Source organism: Rhinopithecus roxellana, chromosome 16 (assembly GCF_007565055.1).
Source record: "Rhinopithecus roxellana isolate Shanxi Qingling chromosome 16, ASM756505v1, whole genome shotgun sequence".
Taxonomy (NCBI): Eukaryota; Metazoa; Chordata; class Mammalia; order Primates; family Cercopithecidae; genus Rhinopithecus; species Rhinopithecus roxellana.
Window position 1 is genome coordinate 1,147,995 of NC_044564.1, and position 22,423 is coordinate 1,170,417.

The window sequence follows — 22,423 nt, forward strand, 5'->3', positions numbered from 1 at the left end:
CAGCAGAGGGAGTTCCAGATTAATTTAAGATATAATTTGAAATCTCTGCTATCACTTTTGCATTCAGATATCTGTGTAAACATTACTTTATCAGAAAAGCTTTCCAGACCCCCCAAACTAGATCAAGTTCTACTATTCTAAGCCCTTTTAGTGCCCTGTAATTCTTCTTCAAAACACTTAACACAGTTCTAATTATCTTTTTAATATTTGTCTACTCCATTAGTCTTACTTCCCCCCTGGCAGCTCAAGGTTCCCACAGCAGTGATCTCATGAACAAGGCAGCAGCTTCATGGCCTTTTTTGGTTGTTGTTTAATAGAAACAGGATCTCGCTCTGTCACCCAGGCTGCAGCGCAGTGGCGCATAGTTCACGGTAACCTCCAATTCCTGGGCTCACACAATCCTCCTGCTTTAGCTTCCAGAGTAGCTGGCACTATAGGCACGTGCCACCATGCCTGGCTAATTATGAAATTTTTCTGTAGAGATAGGAGTCTTGCTGTGTTGACCAGTCTAGTTTCAAGCTCCTGGCTTCAAGTGATCCTCTTACCTCGGCCTGGGATTACAGGTGTGAACTATCATGTACAGCCTTCATGGCCTTTTGCACCTAGCCTCAGAGGTCACAGAGCTATCATGAGGCGAGCCATGCGAGGGTTTGCTATTCAAGGACTCCAGAGTATGGCTGAGGCTGGGCCTGCAGGAGTCAGTGGGGCAGCGTGGTGTCTGTTGATCTGATCGCATCTCCATCTCCTCATCTGTAAAAGGGAGCTCGTAATCTTAGTTCATGGTTGTTTTATTGGACTGTGTAAAGATCAGATGAGATAATGGCAGTAGAATTCATAGCACCTTGCAGGGTGCATTCAGCCAACATTTACTGAGCACCTACAATATGCCAGGCGCTAAGGGTTTTACCACCACTATCTCTTTAATAATGCACCATAGCCCAAGAAGGAAGATGCAAGTCTCAGCCAGCCCACGTGAGGACCCAGCTGAAATGAGCCACCCCGGGGGCTGCTCTCGGGCTGGCGGGCGCCGGGACGGAAAGGGGGCGGCGCGCAGGTGGGGCGGGCCGGGGGCGGGGCGGCGCGGCGGTTCCGGGATCCGGGTCCCGGCGTCCGCCGCCGCCTTGGGGCGCGCTGAGCGCTGGCCGCTATAGGAGGGCGCATGTGGGGGCGCACGGCGCGGCGGCGCTGCCCGCGGGGACTGCGGCGCGGCCGCGAGGCGCTATTGGTGCTGCTGGCGCTGCTGGCGTTGGCCGGGCTGGGCTCGGTGCTGCGGGCGCGGCGCGGGGCCGGGGCCAGAGCTGCGGATCCGGGACCCCCGCGCACCCCTCGCCTCGGGCGGCGAGAGCCGGTCCTGCCGCGGCCGCCAGTGCCCGCGAACGCGCTGGGCGCGCGGGGTGAGGCGGTGCGGCTGCAGCTGCAGGGCGAGGAGCTGCGGCTGCAGGAGGAGAGCGTGCGGCTGCACCAGATTAACATCTACCTCAGCGACCGCATCTCACTGCACCGCCGCCTGCCCGAGCGCTGGAACCCGCTGTGAGTGCACATCTCGGGGGAGGAAGCCCTCCCTCAGAGCCCCGGGCCTCAGTTTCTCCATCAGAGCAGTGGCAGGGCGGGGAGCTGGGGTCTCCAGGATGGCGCGTCTTCCTGAGTCTCTCCGAAGAAGATCGTGTAAGAGCTCATATGGGGGCGGGAAGGCAAGAAAGTAAAAAAGACGAAAGTAGAAAAAAAAAAATTACAGAAATTGGCAAGTCTGTTACTAAGTGATCTCTTAGCTCCCTTCTCCTTAAGAAGTTATCGTCTCCCTGAAAAGGTGGGAGTCAGGGCTAAGCAGACAGGTTTAAGGCGAGGACCCCCCAGCACCCACAGGACAACCCTGCTCTACCCGGCTCGCAGTGCCTCGGCGAAACTGACAACTCCTCCGGGCGGGGACTGGCTCCATTCCTTCATCTGTGTGTCCCAGGGCCTAAGGGACAAACAGGATGCGAGGGAGCCCCGGACAGGTGAGACGAAAGGTGGCTGGAAGGCCCCTCAGCGCTAGAAAGCCTCCTTGCGCTCTCCCTGGGCATTGGCTTTCCAAGCTTTGGGTGGAGGAAGGCGGGAAAGGGCACGGGGTGGGAAGGGCTCCTTCTGGCCGTAATCCACCCCAGCTCACTCATGTGGGTGGTACTGGACTGGAGCCAGCATGGTCAGAGGCCTAGTTCCTGTTGGAGCTACTGGCTGGGCAGGTTGTGCCCCTGCCTAGGTGAGGATCCAGGGCACACGCTGGCAGCAGGAGGAAGGACTGGCGGCTGCTTCTACCTTTGCCCTCGAGCCTCCTGGGCTCTCACTTTTTCTTCGAGGTGTCAGGGATCTTCCAAGTCCTTTTTTGAGCCTCCTCCTTACAGACTTTGAGGAAAAGAGGGCTCAGAGAGGGGGTTCGCATCGAAGCTGGTGGGGGCAGCCTACTGTGTGCACCAGGCATCTGCCACTCCTCTCCCCTCCAAGACATTCCTGCTTTACAAGTGTGGAAATAGGTTCAGAAAGGATAGGTGACGCACCCAAGGCCCCTCAGCTGGAATGTGGTAGGTAGGACTGGTCTGGAGGGACTATGGCCCTCCTGGCCCACTTGGCACCATGCTGATCTCAGTATTTTGGGGGCCTGCTCCATGGTACCTTGGCCAGAGAGACCATGAATGATGGAATGAGGATGCCCCACCTCTGCCCCGCTGTTTCCACTGTCCTCCCTGTTTTGGGGATCTCCTCATGCCTAGCCTCATGCTTCTGCCTGAGGCATTTTTCACTAATGTTAGTCTTTTTGAGTAAAACTTTGTTGGGATTGATAGTACTTCCTCCACTCACCAGCCTAATGCGTGCTTGGCTCCTCAAAACCCCGAGGGTGCCCGCTGAGGCAAGGTGGAGGGGAAGCTTTCAGGTTATACGCAGCTTCAGGTTAAATCCAGCCCAGGGGAGATAAAATCCTGGCTCTTTTGCTTGTCACTTCTGTGATCTCTGGCAAGCTACTTAGCCTCTCAGAGCCTTGGTTTCCCCCCATTTGCAAACTAGGAAACTCATAAAAGTGAGTCTCCATACATTCTACATAAAAGTGAGTGGAAAGAACACAACTTAGGAATTAATAAAGCACCAGTACCTGGGAGCACACTGTGTGCTTAAATCTTAGTTTTTTCACCTTTCCCTGTTGCCAAGAATGTACTCAGGAGGTTGCTTTTGAGAGTCATCCAGGGATTGGTTGTAGTTTTTCTTTCCTGGATCCAACTTCCTTTATTGTCCCAGGTTGTGAATATCTCTTTGAAACACTGCAGACAACCTGTGGGGCTTATGGTAACCTGTCACCATGGTGACGCAGCTGCCCTGTGTCCTCCCAGGATTTGCTTGTAGATCCTGCTGTTGCATTGACCCTGGAAGTTAAGCCAAACCCAGCATGATAAGGAGTGTGAATGCCTCCTGCTTCTAATTCCTGCAGCAAGGCCTGTTGGGTTATTCTTACCCGGCCAGAGAGAAAGGTGAGCCTGAGCTGTGTGGGTCTCCGCTGGGCCAGGCTTTGAGAGGTAGTGTAACTTCAGAGTGGTTAGTGGGGTCAGGGTCTTTTGTGGCATCTCACTTTTATTACAGTTCATCCAGGAGCTAATCAGGGTCTGGAGATTTTGCCTGAGAAACCTGAATGTCAGATCATGAGTTCACAGTGTGGGTATGGGGTTCCCTGTGAGTCTAATAAACAAACAGGGATAATGAGGGTCCCTGAATGTTGCAGGAAGGAGGGCCCTGAGGGAGCATCTAGTCTAACCAGAGAGGAAAAGCCAGACACCCAGGTCACACAGAGCCACAGTCCAGATCTTTTACTCATTCTGCCCTTTTTGGGTGGGTACAATTATTTCTTTTTTTTTTTTTTTGAGACGGGGTCTCGCTCTGTCGCCCAGGCTGGAGTGCAGTGGCCGGATCTCAGCTCACTGCAAGCTCCGCCTCCCAGGTTTACGCCATTCTCCTGCCTCAGCCTCCCGAGTAGCTGGGACTACAGGCGCCCACCACCTCGCCCGGCTAGTTTTTTGTATTTTTTTTAGTAGAAACGGGGTTTCACCGTGTTAGCCAGGATAGTCTCCATCTCCTGACCTCGTGATCCGCCCGTCTTGGCCTCCCAAAGTGCTGGGATTACAGGCTTGAGCCACCGCGCCCGGCCAGGTACAATTATTTCTATGTTTATTTTAATTATAAAAGCAATGCATATTCATTCTAGAAATGTTGGCATACACAGAGAAACAGAAAAGGAAAAAAATAAAAATCAATAAACCTACCACTCAGGGAGAACCATTGTTAACATTTTGCTGTGCTTCCTAGACTTTTTAATGAAAGTCTTTACTCTGCAGTGCCTTTTACCAAAGGAAAGGAGTGGGGAATGACTAAGGGACCATTTGGTTTGGCTCTTCCTGGTGTCAGAAGGGTGTGGCACTGTGTCTGCCTTCTTGAAGAAGGCCAGACCACTAAAAAGACATTTCAGAGTGCTGGTCCTAATTCTGTGAGACCCAGTATAGACCTAGGCGCCTCTATGACTCTAATAATTTACGTGTCAGTGGATTCGAGTATAGTTTTGTTAGTTATGACACTGAATTGAGGAGAAGGAGGCTCATGATGACTAGGAATCCTTCCTTGCATGGTAACATAGTAAGTATTAATATTAATATAAATAAGTATAGTAAGTACAGATAGTATAGTAAGTAAGCACAGTAGTATACTGTGACTAGCATCTCAGCAAAGAAGGGGAATTTTTACTCTGAGATGATAGCAGATCAAAGTGGGGAGACAGATAGCTGGGTGTGTGGCCCTGGGGAACTTTAAGAAACATATTGATGCCGGGAATCTTCCCCAGAACAATGAAATCAGAATTTCTGTGGCTAGGACCTAGGCTGAATCTGATATGCAACCACGGGTGAAAGCTACTGGCCTAGAGCCTGTGGATTTCTGAGTCAGAAGATTTAGGGTGAGTGCTTTCGAGGGCGTGGAGAATACCAGAACTAGACAAAGGATTAATAACAGGTCAAATATAGTTCAAGCCAGTGATGACATCATAGTTGAATGTTGTGTCACAAGGAAATGGTTGTTAATAATGTTGTACTGAAATTTGCAAAAAGTTTTAGTTTTCATAGAATATGGGGAACTCGAGATGATCACTGTAACATCATTCTCATTTGCATTCTGATATTTAGCAGAAGAGAAAGAGTGGAGTAACAGACAGTGCCCTCAGGGCTGGACATTTCTCCAGGTATATCTATGGGGATACCATACGTGTGAACACCAGCCATTCTCGTGTGAACACCAGCCATTCTCTACCAGGGCAGAAGAACTGTGAACTGTTGGTCAAGGAAAGCATGGTGTTTGTATTTCTTGGCTTGCTCTGGTTTTAGACTTGTTAATACTATAATTGCAGATGTGTATCTGAGTTCAGGGGTCAGGATTTGGGTGCTGGGATGGCAAAGAGTCTCGAAGTAGTTCTTTTGTTTGTTTGTTTTTGAAATGGAGTCTTGCTGTGTTGCCTAGGCTGGAGTACAATGGTGCAATCTTGGCTCACTGCAACCTCCCCGTCCTGGGTTCAAGACATTCTCCTGCCTGAGCCTCCTAAGTAGCTGGGATTATAGGCAAGCACCACCACACCTGGCTAATTTTTGTATTTTTAGTAGAGACGGGGTTTCACCATGTTGGCCAGGCTGGTCTCAAACTCCTGACCTCAGGTGATCTGCCCGTGTTGGCCTCCCAAAGTGCTGGGATTACAGGCGTGAGCCACTGTGCCCAGCCTCGTAGTGGTTTTAAACAGGTAATTCAGCAAAAGTATGTCTTGCTAGGGTTGCAGGAGGGAGTAGGACATTAGACTTTTGTTTCTCCAACATAGTTGTGGAAATTTTATGGATTTCTTATTAGATCGATCTTGAGAACATCAGAGTGGCATTCTTTCTTGAGTTAGTACTTCAGTACTTCAAATCCACAGAACATGTTCAATTTTGGTTAGTATTTTCCTGATACCTTTTTCTTTTCTTTTTTTTTTTTTTTGAGACGGAGTCTCGCTCTGTCACCCAGGCTGGAGTGCAGTGGCCGGATCTCAGCTCACTGCAAGCTCCGCCTCCTGGGCTCACGCTGTTCTCCTGCCTCAGCCTCCGGAGTATCTGGGACTACAGGCGCCCACCACCTCGCCTGGCTAGTTTTTTTGTATTTTTTAGTAGAGACGGGGTTTCACCGTGTTAGCCAGGATGGTCTCGATCTCCTGACCTCGTGATCCGCCCGTCTTGGCCTCCCAAAGTGCTGGGATTACAGGCTTGAGCCACCGCGCCCGGCCTGGTGTGTCTTTGAATAGTATATGGCTCAATTTTGTGTTGTCATTAAGGCCAGGCGCAGTAGCTCACACCTATAATCTCAGCACTTTGGAAGGCCAAGGTGGGTGGATCACTTGAGGTCAGGAGTTCAAGATTAGCCTGGCCAACATGGTGAAGACCTGTCTGTACTAAAAATACAAAAATTAGGTAGACATGGTGGTGGGTGTCTGTAATCCCAGCTACTTGGGAGGCTGAGGCAGAATTGCTTGAACCCAGGAGGCCGGAGGTTGCAGTGAGCCAAGATTGCACCACTGTATTCCAGACTGGGCAACAGAACAAGACTGCATGTAAAAAGAAAAATCCAGATTGACAATCATTGACTTTTAACTAGATAGTTATATCCACTTACATTTATTGTGCTTACTGATACTTTTGGATTTGATAGTGCCATCTTATTTAATGTTTTCATTTGTTACGCTTTTTTTGGTGTTTTCTTCCTCTTTTTTCCTACTGCTTTTTGAGTTGATAGAGGCTTTCCCCTCCTTCTCATTCCATTTTTTTCCTCTCTACTAATTTAGCAGTTATATTATCTATTTCTAACCCTAGTGGCAAATTTTAAGGTACGTGTTTAACTCAACAAAGTCTAAAATTAATCATTAACTATGGGCCATAAAATGCTTTAGTATTGATCATCTTCTCTCCTAATTTGTATGCCATTTTGCTCCAATATTTTAATTCTGTCTTGCTTTTAAACCGACAAATTAGGATAGCTAAAAATGCAGTATTTATTTGTTCAGATTTATCCACAAGTTTACCATTTTCTTTGCTCACTATTCTTTCCTGAGTCAGAGACCTTTCTGGGATTCTTCTTCTTCTTGAAATACATCATGTATTAACTGCTGTAGAGAGGTCTACTGTGATTCCTGTTTTCTTTATCTGAAACTGTTTTTATTTTGCTCTTGTTCATGGAAGTTTTGCTGGGTATATAATTCTATGTTGGTAGTTTGACATTTGAAGGTATTATTCCCTTATCATCTGGTTTGCACCATTGCTATGAGATGCCTACAGTGACCCAGATCTCTCTGTCATTCTTCTTTCTTTGTCATTCATTTGAGGTCTTCTTTTATTTAAGCATATTAGGCATACTTATTTTATACTCTATGTCTGGTAATTATGTTATCTAGATTAGTATTTTCTTGTTGTTCCTGCATGATGAAGACTTCTTTTACTTTCCTGTCAGCTAAGCCATGCATTTAAAAGTTTCTTTTTTTTTTTTTTGAGATGGAGTTTTGCTCTTATTGCCCAGGCTGGAGTGCAATGGTGCAATCTCAGCTCACTGCAACCTCCACCTCCTGGGTTCAAGTGATTCTTCTGCCTCAGCCTCCCTAGTAGCTGGGATTACAGGCGCCTGCCAGCACGCCCTGCTAATTTTTGTGTTTTTAGTAGAAATGGGGTTTCACCATGTTGGCCAGGTTGGTCTTGAACTCCTGACCTTAGGTGATCTCCCACCTTGGCCTCTCAAAGTGCTGGGATTACAGGTGTGAGCCACAGCACCCGGCCAAAAGATTTTTTAAAAACTTTTTATCAAGACTTTTTTGGGTGTATACACCAGGAGGGTTTCCCTAGACATCGTAGTCTTCCATGTTGCTGAAAGTAGAAGTCCTATATTCACTTTTTAGAAATAATTATTTTCTATACTAGTCAGGATTCTTTTGGTTGAAAGTGACTGAAAACCCAATGCGAACTGACTTAAATATAAAAGAAAATATATTGGGTTCTATTACAGAAAAGTCTGGGATGAGAACTCGGTTCAGGTTATTCTTGGCCCTGGATTTAGGGACTCAAATGATGTCATGAGGAAATTATTAATTGGTCAGGCCTGAGGCATGTAACCTTTCCAGGGGTAGGGGTGTGTGTCTGTTTATGTATATGCATGTGCTTATGTATGTTCAGCCCTCCACAAACCACATAGACTGACAGTTGGAAAATTGGCTTTTGAAAGAGAAATCAAGGTGCAGAACAGTGAAGAAAGGAGAAAGGATTCTAGGCAGGTAAGACACAAAAATGTATATTATGATCTCCTTGGCCTGTTCTACGGAGGATATGAGTTGATTCTTTTTTAAAAGACATTTATGTGATAACCTTAATATAAAGATAAAAGAAGATCAGGAGGGGCCAGGCACATTTGGTTATACCTGTAATCCCAGAACTTTGGGAGGCCGAGGAGGGCAGATCACTTGAGGTCAGGAGTTCGAGACCAGCCTGGCCAACATGGTGAAAACCCATCTCTCCTAAAAATACAAAAATTAGCCGGGCATGGTGGTGGGCGCCTGTAATCCCAGCTACCTGGGAGGCTGAGGCAGGAGAATTGCTTGAACCCGGGAGGCAGAGGTGGCAGTGAGCCAAGATCCCCCCACTGCACTCCAGCCTGGGCAAAAAAAAAAGAAATGAAGTTCAAGAGGCATTAACTGCATCCATTAATTCATTCATATCCATATAATACATAAATAAATATTCTACTAGCAGAGATTGTTGTAGTCCTTACCCAGTAGGGTTGTTATGAAGGCTACATGAAGTAATGTGTATAAAATGCTTATATGGTGCCTCTCCTGTAGTAAGCACTCAACAAATAGTACTGTTATTACCAGGTAAAGAACAAGGCGTGCTGAAAATACAGAGACAAACACAACTCAGTCTCTACCCTTACAACGCACATGTAATATACCAGAAACGAAGGGAAATGATTGTGTGCTGTGATGTGGCATTAAATCCAGTTCTGAGCTTCCTTTTGTCCTCAAGGCAGAAGTAGAACCCTAAAGTGATCCTTAGCTGTCTTTCTATGATCAAAGGATGCACAGCTTTTTATCAGTCAGGAAAAGGAGAAAGTGTTTTTTTCTGGAAGCAAACTTAGAGACATTTCAAAAAGATATACAGACCATCTCCGATTTAAGATGGTTTGACTTAAAATTTTTCAACTCTATCATAGTACCCATGCAACCATTCTGGTTTTCACTTTTGGTACATATTTGATAAATTATATGAGATGTCCAACACTTTATTATACAGTAGGTTTGTGTTAGATGATTTTGCCCAACTGTGGACTAACGGAAGTGTTCTGAGCACATTTAAGATAGGCTAGGCTAAGCTGTGATGTTCAGTAGGTTAGGTGTATTAAATGCATTTTCTACTTGGAATGTTTTCAACTTATGATGAGTTTATTGGGATGTAACCCCACCGTAAGTCAAGGAACATTGGGTATTGAACCTCATAAAACAGAATGCCTTTAGGAGATGTTTTCAAAAAAGAAACAAACTATACCAGGACAAGAAAATGAGAAAGGGTAGAGTATTAAATTATTGATCAATGAAGGCATTTGCTATGAGGAGCTAAAGAAATATGATCTAATCTTTAATCTTTAAAAAATGATATTTCTTTGTGATTATGAAAATTATAGTTGTTCATTGTAGGACAATGTTAGAATGCACAAAAATATAAAAAATTAAATAAGAATCAGTATTAATCTCACTTCTTAGAGATCACCATTGATAACATTTTGGCATATTTCTTTCTATTTATTGTTTATGTGTGAACGCACTCACACATACACGTGGTTGTTTCTTGAACTGGCTATTTGTAGATTTCTACCCTGCCTTTTTGATTTAACATTATAGTGTGACCATTTTCCTTTATCATTAAATATTCTCTAAAAAAGTTATTTTGTTGTTTTACATGGTGCCTCTCATGTAGTAAGCACTCAACAAAGGGTGCAGTTATTACCAGGTAAAGTACAAGGCGTGCTGAAAATACATGGCCGTGATTTCCTCATGCAGCCATACTATACTATATTTTCTTTTTGTTGGACATTGAAATTGTTTACAACTTTTTGCTATTATAAATAATGTTACAAAGAAAAAATTTTAGAACAAGCCTCCTTCAGGGTATTCTGATTATTTACTTAGGCAAGAAATGTTTATGTATAGTGATATGAGATCAAAGAAAAGAGAAACATTTTAAAGCTCTGAATATTAATTGAAAAATTACCACCCAGCCTTCTTGTGAGTTAGATGACACAAATAAAGAGCCCACCTAGACATTTCAGAATGGTGGCCATAGGCCATTGGTTTTAGTGGGAACACATTAAAAAAAAAAAAAAAGCAGGGCTGACATATAGTTCCAACTCTGTTTTGTCAAGCAGAGAAGAAATAAATTGTCATCCAAAATAGTAGGGATGTGATTTCAGACTAAAGGATAGTTCTTTACATTGAATGCACTTCACTTTGAAAACCTCACTTCACCATCCTTATTATCACTTATTTCTCTTGAACTTGTACATGTGTGAAACAAAGTTTTAGCAGCATCTTAAGAAAAAAAATCTTCATTTTAGGTTTCACAAAAACACTTTTGTTTTTCATGTAGTGTGAGCAATTAACTTTTTTCTTTTTGTCTTTTCGGTTTTTTTTTTTTTTTTTTTTTTGAGACAGGATCTGTGTCACCCAGGCTAGAGTGCAATGGCGCCGTCTCAGCTCACTGCCACCCCCGCCTCCCTGGCTCAAACCATCCTTCCACCTCAGCCTCCTGAGTAGCTGGGACTATGGGTGTGTGCCACCATGTCCAGCTAATTTTTGTATTTTTGGTGGGGACCTGTTTTTGCCATGTTGCCCAGGCTGATTTCCAACTCCTGGGCTCAAGCGATCCTCCCGCGTTGGCCTCTCGAAATGCTGGGATTACAAGTGTGAGCCACCATGCCCTGCCTCGCAGTTAATTCTTTCTGAGGCTCCTGGTGGGCTACAACTCAACACAATCTAGCTTTTCTATGCATCCTGTCTAGTACTCAGGGGCTTAATAATCAAGACAGAGTTATTAATATTTTTATAATACACACACATATGTTTACCATTTGCTATAACGTATTTGTTGGAGGGAGGATGTTTCTTTTTGTTTTTGTTTTTTTTGTTTTGTTTTGTTTTGAGATGCAATTTCACTCTTGTTGCCCAAGCTGGAGTGCAATGGCACAATCTCGGCTCACTGCAACCTCCGCCTCCTGGGTTCAAGCGATTCTCCTGCCTCAGCCTCCCTAGTAGCTGAGACTATAGGCACCCACCACCACATTTGGCTAATTTTTGTATTTTTAGTAGAGACGGGGTTTCACTATGTTGGCCAGGCTGGTCTTGAACTCCTGACCTCGTGATCCACCCACCTCCGCCTCCCAAAGTGCTGGGATTACAGGCATGAGCCACCATGCCCGGCCCAGAGTGGGGATGTTTTGGTAGATATGAGAAATAATGAGATTGAGGAGGGCATTTGTAAGGGCCACTAAAATTGAGATACATAGCTATAGATCAGAATGGACTTGGTGTTTGGGTGTATCCTTCGCAACATTAGACCTTTTTTTCCTCTTTTTATATTTGTTTTAATTTGGAAACATTTAAACCTGGAGAAAATTTATGAGACTAGCATAACAGACTTCTATAAATCTTCCATCTAGATCCACCCATTATTGTTTTGGCCCATTTACTTACTTTTTCTCTTTCTGTATGTCTACTCTAATATTATACACATTTGGGATTAAGTTACAGAAATAACAGTTCTTTACCTGTCTCTACTTTAGCATGTATTTTCAAAGAACAAGGACATTCTCTCATGATACCATGATGTAATATCAAGTTCAGGATATTTATCCAATATTGGATGTCTATAGCTGTCCCAACTTTTTTTTTTTTTTTTTTTTTAAAGACGAAGTCTCGCTCTGTTGCCCAGTCTGGAGTGCAATGGAGTGATCTTGGCTCACTGCAACCCTTCTGGGTTCAAGCGATTCTCTTGCCTTGGCCTCCTGAGTAGCTGGGATTACAGGCAGGCACCTCCATTCCCAGCTAATTTTTTTGTACTTTTAGTAGAGATGGGGTTTCACCGTGTTGGTCAGGCTTGTCTCGAACTCCTGACCTCAGGGGATCCGCCCGCCTTGGCCTCCCGAAGTGCTGGGATTACAGGTGTGAGCCACCGTGCCCGGCCAGCTGTCCCAACTTTTGTAGCAAGATTTATCCTTCCTAATCCAGTAACTAAGCAAGAATCAGGTGTGACACTTTAATCAGGCCATTGCTGTGCCTCTTTAGCCTCACTCCATCGGGAACATTTCCTCAGCCTCTCATGGTCTCTTATGACGTTGACATTTTTGAAGAGTAAAGGCCCATTGGTTTATAAAATGTCTCAGTTTGGGTCTGTCAGATACTTTCCTTGTGATTTATTTTATGGTATGTATTACCGCAAAATTTAGTGGCTTAAAATAGCAATAAACGCTTGTTATTTCACATAGTTTCTATGGACTAGGAATTTAGGAGTAGCTTAACTGGGTGGTTCTGACTTGGAATCTCTCTTGAGATTATAGCCAAGATGTCACTTGGGATTTTGATCCCCTGAAGGCATAACTGGGTGGGGCTGGAGGTTCTGATTCCAAAATGGCTCATTCACGTGGCTGGAAAGATTGTACTGGCTGTTGGCAGGAAACCTCAGTTGCTTGCCACATAGACTTCTCCATAGGGCTGCTTGAGTATCCTCACAGCATGGCAGCCGGCTTTCTCCAGAATGGATGATACATTCCGTTGAGGAAACAAAGAGGAATCATCAGTGTTTTATGATGTAGTCTTGGAAGTCATACACTGTTTCTCCTGCTTTTCATGTGTGGTAGTTTTAAAATATATCCACAAATTCTCCGATAGCCTCTGTCCAAGAGATGGAGCCGCATTCTCCTCCCTTTGAATGTGGACCAGACTCCCTTCTCTGGAGCACAAAGGCTTCCACAGGGTCAGTGCTAAGTTAACTACTTGCATGAGTTGAAAGCCTATGGTGTCTGGGGATTCGACTCCTGGCTGGCTAGGTGCTGGTGGGGATGCCCAGTGTCTTCACCACACCACAGCTTTCATGCTTCAGCCTGGGCTGGCCTTTTCTCAAGCACCCAGAGCAGGGCCTCCAGATGCAGCAGGGGTGAGTATATAAAGCTGGCGAGAACAGCCCCAGCCCCTATCAGAGATTCTCAGATAAGCCTGTTCACAGCTGAAGGGAAATCATCCCAGTGACAGCAGAGCAACGCCACTGCCAGGGAGCCTTGGAACTTGCTGTAGAGGCTGTCCTGGCATTAGCAAGGGGGACCTGGAACTCATTCCAGGGAAGAGGACCCTGGACCCTGAGAAGGAGAAGAGAAATTGTCCTTATCTTGGTAGGAGGGAAGGCCAGATGGGGAGATGTGATACAGGGATCTTTAGATTCAGATGGCCCACCTGAGCCTCCTGTTGGGTAGAAGGAACAAGCCAGAACCTTGCAACAAGATCCCTCGACACAAAGATCTCAGCCCGGTACACACTAGCAGGTGCTCTGTGAACCGACCAAGTCACTTCACCGTTCTTAGCCTTTAACATGGGAACAATAAATGCTAACATAGGAAGTCGTTTAGAAGGTAAAATGAAGTACTACATGTCATCAATTCGGAGGCGCATTTTTTCCCACATTTCAACACTTCTAAAATTAGCGTGTGTCTTAAAAATCAGTGCATCTTACCATTATGCTAGGCAGCACTTGTCTTTTTTCCCCCCGGTTTTAAGTTTATAGGTACCTGTGCAGGATGTACAGGTTTGTTACATAGGTAAATGTGTGCCATGGTGGTTTGCTGTACAGACCGTCTCATCACCTAGGTATTAAGCCCAGCATGCATTAGCTATTCTTCCTGATGCTCTCCCTCCTCCCACCCCCCACGACAGGTCCCAGTGTGTATTGTTCCCCTCCATGTATCCATGTATTCTCATAATTCAGCTCTCACTTTTAAGTGAGAACATGTGGTATTTGGTTTTCTGTTCCTGCATTAGTTTGCTGAGGATGATGGCTTCCAGCTCCATCCATGTCCCTGAAAAAGACATAATCTCATTCCTTTTTATGGCTGTGTAGCATTCCGTGGTATATATATACCACATTTTCTCTCATTGATGGGCATTTAGATTGATTCCATGTCTTTGCTATTGTGCATAGTACTGCAATGAACATATGCGTGCATGTATCTTTGTAGTAGAATGATTTATATTCCACTGGGTGTGTACCCAGTAATGGGATTGCTGGGTCAAATGGCATTCCTGCCTCTAAGTCTTTGAGGAATTGCCACACTTTCTTCCACAATGGTTGAACTAATTTATGCTCCCACCAGCAGTGTAAAAGCTTTCCTCTTTCTCCGCAACTTTGCCAGCATCTGTTATTTTTTGACTTTTTAATAATAGTCATTTTGATGAGTGTGGGGTGGTATCTCTTCTTATTGGTTCATTAAAGAATGTTGTGTCTTCCAACCCAGGGCTGCGCAACTTTGTTGAAATACTGTAGACTGGAGCACAAAAGTAATTTTCTAAGGTATGACAAAGTTACTATGTGTATTTAAAAGGAGTCCTTACCTGTTAAAGACACATATTGAACTATTTTTGGATGCTACAATATGCTGGATTTTCTTTAGAAATAATCTGGGGCAGAGGGAGTGGTGTTGACATAGATGAATCAAGAGTACAGTGGCGCAATCTTGGCTCACTGCCACCTCCATCTCCTGGGGTTCAAGTGATGCTCATGCCTCAGCTCCCCATGTAGCTCGGATTACAAGCGTGTGCCACCATGCCCGGCTCATTTTTGTATTTTTAGTAGAGATGGGGTTTCGCCATGTTGATCAGGCTGGTCTCGAACTCCTGGCCTCAGGCTCTGAAAGTGCTGGGATTACAGGCATGAGCCATTGTGCCTGGCCCTGTTCTGCTTTTTTAATGTTGAAATTTCTGGCCAGGCGCAGTGGCTCACACCTGTAATCCCAGCACTTTGGGAGGCCGAGGTGGGCAGATCATGAGGTCAGGAGATCGAGACCATCCTGGCTAACACGGTGAAACCCCGTCTCTACTAACAATACAAAAACAAAATTAGCCGGGCGTGGTGGTGGGCACTTGTAGTCCCAGCTACTCGGGAGGCAGAGCTTGCAGTGAACCGAGATCGTGCCACTGCACTCCAGCCTGGGCGACAGAGCGAGACTCAGTCTCAAAAACAAACAAAACAAAACAAAATTCTACTAGTTAAGTAAAAGAGGAAAAAACAAATACTTTTGTATGCTAAGGGCTCTTCCCTAACTTTTCATGGGGGTCATCATTCCGGTCTCATCCTAAATGTCACCTCCTCCAAGTGCCCCTCCCAGATTACCTGTCCTATAGTTGCTCTCCTTCCCCCTCTGCACTCCTCTGTTTCTCACTTTCATAGTTTCAAAGTTGTTCTCTTTCATCAGTCTCCTTTCCATTTTCCATAGCACTGTCACTTTCTGAATTCCTGATTTGTTTGTTTAGTTGATTACTGTCCCCTGAATATGAGCTCCATGGGAGCAGGGGCCTGGCCTATCTGGCACACAGTAGGTGTTCAGGAAGTTTTTGGTGACTGACTGATAAAGGGCCCAGTAGCACAATGCTGGCATGTGGTAGACAGCAGATGTCAGTTTCCCTCCTCCTCCTGCCTAGTTTGGCATCTTTGCTCCTGTCCTCTTTGATCTGTCATTTAACTTATCTGGGAAGGCCTTGCCTTAGCAACCCAGGGAGCCTGGCTGGTCTCCAGCATTTCATGCCCTTCTTGAATATCTAACTGATCTCTTGGTCTAACCTTTGGCCAGCCCCCAGCATTCAAACTCTGCCCCTTCTGGTATCCCCATGGTGTTGCTCTCCCACCTTGCCATCAGCTACTTCCCACTGATGGTCTCCAGGTACTGCCCCTTAGTCAGTCCCGTGACACTGGGAATTTGTCATCAGTCACTCAGGATAGAATTCTGTGTCAACCAGGGAACCTTCAGTTCAAAGTGACAGCAAATTGCTAAACAAAGAGAGAGCTTATTGGTTCTAATCACTGCCAGTCAGGTCCACTGCTTGCGTTGAGTGGGCTCAGCCCCACCTCACCACATGACTACCACATCTTGGGGGGTGGGTGGCAGTGGGGATTTTAGGGAGGTAACCAGTGTCCTCTGCAGAGTCCTTCCTGGAGTGTTCATAGGTCCTAGCCACAATTCTAGTTTATGTGTTTGGGACACCACCTTTGCTAAGCCTAGACAGTATTGGATGCTGGGAGAAGGTAGGGAGTGGTACAGTGTTACATGAGGACTCAGAATACTGCGAGTGGTGCATGCTGAGATGGAGGTGGGCCGGGTGCTGGAGGAGCATTGAGGAGACAACAACTGCCCGAGATAGGTGGTCCCGGGTGGTTCACAAAGGAGAACAGGCCTGAGCTGGGAGCTTGCCAAGTAGAGAAGGGAGGAAGGGGCATTCCAGGCAGAGGGAACAGTCTGAGCAAAGGTCTGGGAGTGAGATTGGGGCGGAGTGGACAGAGAGGAGGGCGATGGGGAAGAAAGAAGTGCCAATTCCCTGACTTCTGATTCTGCCTGGTTTGTATGTTACTGAAATCCAAAAGTTGCTTAACAGCTTAAAACAATATCACACAGTAAAAGCTAGGTGGGTATCATGGTTAGGACCTTTCTTGGAGTCTGCTGGGGCCGCTAATGCCAAAAGAGGAGCTCCGGAAGATCTTTCAGTGGATTATGTCCCCTTCCCCAGGGGACCATGAACCGATGTCCTCTTTGTCACTCCATCCCCAGTGCCAGCCTGGGCTCGATCCTCAGTTCCTGAAGTTGCGCTGTATTTGCAGGTGCAAAGAGAAGAAATATGATTATGATAATTTGCCCAGGACATCTGTTATCATAGCATTTTATAATGAAGCCTGGTCAACTCTCCTTCGGACAGTTTACAGTGTCCTTGAGACATCCCCGGATATCCTGCTAGAAGAAGTGATCCTTGTAGATGACTACAGTGATAGAGGTGAGTCCTGGCCAGGGCTCTGGGAAGAGTCTGTCCTTCTGTGGCAGTGTCTGGGAGGTAAGAGTGGGATGCAGGAAGGCTAGAGTAGACCCAGTAAGGATGGGCTTCCTGTGTCCCCCTACACCCAAAGAAGACCTCGGGATAGCAGCCCAGAAACAGCAGGCACGGAAACTGGAAGGAGCGGGGCGTTCAAGCAGGCCCAGTAAGGATGGGCTTCCTGTGTCCCCCTACACCCAAAGAAGACATCAGAGATAGTAGCCCAGAAACAGCAGGTGTGGGAAACTGGAAGGAGCAGGGCATTCTCTGGGCAGTTTCTGGGACAACCATTGGCCAGTGGAGGTGATTTAGGAGGTGAGGTTGCAGGATGGGCAGGGCCAGATCTGGTAGGGCCTTGGAGGCCGCCATAAGCGTTGAGGCTTAAGTGTGAGCTTGATGGGGAGCTTTGGGGACAGTAAGGTCCAGGTCCATCTGAGGAGCTCACTGAGCTGGCTGTGTGGGGAATGGTCCATGGCAGGGGAGGGGCTGGGTGAGGATGGAGGCAAAGAAGGGTGGAGGGGCCTCTGTGGTGCCCACATGCAGCAGAGTCTTGGCTTGGCCGGAACTGGCAGTGCCAACGGAGTAGCATCAGCCCGTGAATCCTTGGGATCTAGCTGAAGTGAGAGCAGCTAAGCTTAACCAAGGGCAAGTGTCAAGGCTGTAACAGCAGGTAGAGCTGTGGGCTTAGTCTCTACAGCCTGTCTCAAAGGGAAGCAATCCCTGCTGATGGGGCATCTGCTGCCTCAGACACTGCACTTGCTCTGACTTCAAAACTGGCCTCTGTGTGTTCTAATAGGCATGTGCATTGGGCTGTTTTCACAGACTCAATAGTGACTCACACAAGATAAAAATAGACTTCTCACATCACAAATCTGGTGTGCTAGTCTAGAATGGGTGTGGTGGCTCCTTGGTGGATGGGGCCTCAGCTCCTTCTGCGTCTGTTCCCACCTTCTCTAGGGTGCTCTGCTGCCTTGGTCCTTGTGGACCGAGCTGATTTTTCACCTCCTGCTCACTCTGTTCAACCAGAAGGCTTAAAGGGGAAGGAGAGCTACACCCTTCCTCCCGTGGGCACTGCTTGGAAGTTCTCCACACATCCCATTGAGCAGAGCGTGGTTGCCTGGCCACGTGTAGCTGCAAGGGAGGCTGGGAGCTGTGACCTTTATCCTGCTGGCCGTGTGCTCAGTTACAGGTCACAGGAAGAATGGGTTTAAGGCACAAGGAGCAGTGTCTGTGACAGTGTGTAAGCCAGGCTGGGATAAGCCAGGCTGGGGTTTGGTGCTGACTATAGCCTAGAAGGTGTTGGGTTCTGGGGTTAGGGCACCTGGGTCTGAGGCAAGCTTTCCCATGATCCAGTTATAGCGCCTTGGGCGAGTTGCTTGTCTTTTCTGAGCCTCGGTTTCTCACCTGTGAATGAGTCTGTCTGCACCTATCTCAAGAGAATTATAGTGGGGAATAAATGGAATCATGTATAGGACAGAACCTCATATAGCAGCTGGCACATAGTAGGTGCTCATCTACATTTCGTTTTTCCATTTTCCCCCAGGGTTATTTTAAATCTCTCTGTGTAGACACTGGTTCTGGGCCACACTGCATGGGCTTGAATCCCCCTCTAACCCCTAGCGACCATACAACTTTGAGCAATGACCCTAACCAGTTTCAAACTTGGCTTCAGCCTCTATAAAATGGGAATAATAATAGCTTCTACCTTGTAGGATCATCGCGAGTGTTGAATGAGATGAAGAGGGTAATGTGCTGGGTAGGTGCTTGGCATTTAGTGAGCTCTTGTTAGATGATAATTTCTATTTTTATAATGTTTAAAAAGTTGCAAAATAAAAAAACAGCATTTCACAAATAAATCTAAAGGCAAAGAGCAGATTATTTATTTTATCATAATGGGATTAAATAGCGCCTCAGCAGGCAGGAATACAGTATGAATTCCTCTGACACATCTCAATTCTCTCATAAAAATGTGAGGCAGTGTGGACCAAGCTTCCCTTCCTGTCATTGTGGGAACTTGGGAAAACAGGCGTGATGTCCCGCTTTAACGTGTAATGAGTTAGGAGGTCCTGCCCTGCCTCCCCTCCCCACCATTTCTGCAGTGTCAGTGTGAGCTTGATGAAAGGGTGTCAGGCCCTCCCAGATGCAGGGAGACAGTTCAAGCAAACATAAAATTAACACTGACAAGATCCATCACGAGTACAGGGCAGCCACGCTGCACTCATGGGTTCACTGGGTACTGTAGCTAATTAGCTTTGCTTGCAAAGTTACCTGCCTTATTCCTGCCATCAACTCATTTGTGGTTATAATTTGGATTTTTTAAAAAATTGGCTGGGCACGGTGGCTCATGCCTGTAATCCCAGCACTTTGGGAGGCCAAGGCGGGAGGATTGCTTGAGCCCAGGAATTTGAGACCAGCCTGGGAAGCATAGGAAGACCCTATCTCTACAAAAAATTTAAAAAGTAGCTAGGTGTGGTGGCGCATGCCTGTAGTCCCAGCTACTTGGGAGGCTGAGGTGGGAAGATCACTTGAGCCCAAGAGGTTGAGGCTGCAATGAGCTGTGATCGCACCACTGCACTCTAGCCTGGCTGACAGAGTGAGACCCTGTCTCAAAAAAAATAAATAAAAATAAAAATAAAAAAATAAAAATCAACCAATGAATGCTTTTATTTATTGACTTATTTATAGACAGGCTGTCACTCTGGTGGCTGCTCTGGGCAGTAGTGTTAGCTTGTAGAATTTGGAGCCGGGTTCCCCTCATGGCTTTTCAACTTACTTACTCTGAGCTTGGGCAAGTTACTTAGCCTTCCCAGCCTCAGTGCCCTCATCTGTGAAATGGGGATAATGCTAGTAGCTGCCTCAGAGGATTGTTATGAGGATCAGATGGGTTATCTAGAAATCGCCTTGGTGTTACTTGGCACAGCAAGTCCTCTTGAGTTTTAGCTGCTATTATTATTGTTACTACTACTGAAACTGTAAAGTACTCTTGAGAAAATTTCTATTAGCATAACTACTGTTTTTATAAAAATTGCAATTAGATGGTTCATGTGTTTTTTGGTTTTTAAATGCTCATGAGTCAAAACTAAAGCATTTTTTGTAGCAGCTTTATTGAAATAATTCATTCAGTTCACCCATTTGAAGTGCACAGTTCAACGTGCATGTGTTTTGATGGGGAGCAAATGGTGGTTCTGGAATTCCTCCCCCAACCTCCTCCTGGCCTTCAGAGCACCTCCAGCCTTGGTTCTGGGTGAGGTGAGGATGTCCCAGGTGGCAGAGCAAAGGAGGCTCCTGTCTGTTTCATCTTCTGTTTGGGACAGGGAGGCCCAGAAGGCCCCGGCTTGGGACGAGGCACTCCTCCAAGATTGTCACGGTGACCCCTGTTGCTTTGTTTGCCTCCCTAGAGCACCTGAAGGAGCGCTTGGCCAGTGAGCTTTCGGGACTGCCCAAGGTACGCCTGATCCGTGCCAACAAAAGAGAGGGCCTGGTGCGAGCCCGGCTGCTGGGGGCGTCTGCGGCGAGGGGCGATGTCCTGACCTTCCTGGACTGTCACTGTGAGTGCCACGAGGGGTGGCTGGAGCCGCTGCTGCAGAGGTGCGTGAGCCGCCCACCACGGGAGAGACAGCATGTTACCTGGTGTAGGTAGCATGAGGAACAGACTCATCATGTCACTTGAGAGTTAACGGGTTGCCTGGGCTCAGCTGCTCCTCTGTCACTGGGCAGGAGAGCAGTCCTGCTTTGTTAGGCTGTTGAGGCTGTTAAATGATTTAATACATGGCAGCTGCTTGGGAGTGCCAGCTGGAGAAGGCCCTGTGTCACTGTTTGCTTTTATTATTTCTTCTTTTTTATTTTTATTTTTTGAGACAGTTTCACTCTTGTTATCCAGACTGGAGTGCAATGGCGTGATCTCGGCTTACCACAACCTCCGCCCCAGGTTCAAGTGATTCTTCTGCCTCAGCCTCCAGAGTAGCTGGGATTACAGGCATGCACCACCACACCCGGCTAATTTTGTATTTTTGATAGAGATGGGGTTTCACCACTTTGGTCAGGCTGGTCTCCAACTCCTGACCTCAAACTCCTGACCTCAAGCGGGAGCCACCACACCCGGCCTTACTATTCCTTCTTATCTGAGCTTGTTGCAGAAAACCGAGGAAGTATCATCAACCAAGACATTTTTAAAATCCTCAATCAAGTAGAATGGCACTCCTAGAGAATACACATTTCGATGTATTTCTTTCAAGCCGGGCTGACTTATCCCTCACACCCAGGAGGAACAATGCCTAGGGCCCATGAAACTGGAAGGAACCCACATAAATGTTATGTATTTCTTTTAAAATCAGAAGGGAAAAATGAATATCATAATAATGAGTATGTAATAATGAATCTAGCATGGATTGTATTTGTCTTTATACCAGTACAGTCATAAAATATGCTTTTTAATCTGTCTGCTTGTTCTAGAGGAAGGGCCCCTGAAAGTTGTAATGTGGCCCTGTTCTCAAGGCCATTGTCCTTGCTGTTCCACGGCATCTCACTCTCACCCACCTACCTTCCCCCATCAAGAAACCACCATCTACTGGGGCCCAATTTTTGTTTCCTTCTGTCTCTTTCCTCCCCATGCTCTGCCTCGTCTCTCTGCCCTTTCTGTTTCTGTGTCATGGAAGTCAGGAGCTGGGCGGGCCAACCAGGAGCTCCCCAGGTGGGAGAGGAAGGAAGGGGTCTTTGCTTGGCTTCCCCTCTGTGGAGCAGGCAAAAGGCTGGAGGGGCAGGGTCTCTGCAGCTGGGAAACTACTTCTCCACAGACGCCAACATTGTGGTTGTTAGGGTTGTCTGGAAGAGCTGGGGACCCACTTGCCTTTCTTTCTGGGTGTGACCCAGCTGCCCCCTGCCCTGCCACTTCCTACTGTCCTGGCTTCTTGTCAGCTGCGGGTGCTATAGCTGTCTCTTTCTCCTCCTCAGCTCTGATGAACTTCCCTAGCAGCAGATTCGAGGCTCCTCTGGCCTGTGATGGAGCTGGAGACTATTTAGAGCACAGTTATGGCCGAGTGCTCCCTCTGTAACCTGGACCAGTGGGCTCCCCCTCCTCTGTTCCCCCACTGCACTCATAGATGACCACCTCTACGCAGGTCTGAAGTCATGGGGGGAGGACATTTCTTTCTCTTCAACTGATTAAGGCTTTTAGAATTTCTCTTCATTCCACCCTTTGGACACGGGCCAGCCCCCTCCTTGCCGCATACCTGTAGATGAGGGGATTTT

The 22,423-nt window shown here is 46.6% G+C and overlaps 1 protein-coding gene across 2 annotated transcripts in view; it reads left to right on the forward strand.

Moving 5' to 3' along the window:
* Positions 1–1,119: 1,119 nt before the first annotated feature.
* The window catches only part of GALNT12 (polypeptide N-acetylgalactosaminyltransferase 12), a 43,183-nt gene continuing 21,879 nt past the window's right edge, over positions 1,120–22,423 (forward strand). Inside the window, exons 1-4 of one of the 2 annotated variants that reach the window (XM_030920176.1) lie at positions 1,927–1,997; positions 14,617–14,672; positions 16,971–17,140; positions 20,575–20,764. In XM_030920176.1, the coding sequence (XP_030776036.1) occupies positions 1,977–1,997; positions 14,617–14,672; positions 16,971–17,140; positions 20,575–20,764 (437 nt within the window). In that variant the 5' untranslated portion in view covers positions 1,927–1,976. Of the gene's footprint in view, positions 1,531–1,926; positions 1,998–14,616; positions 14,673–16,970; positions 17,141–20,574; positions 20,765–22,423 lie in introns of those variants that run through there. The other variant, XM_010357628.2, reaches the window with a different exon arrangement.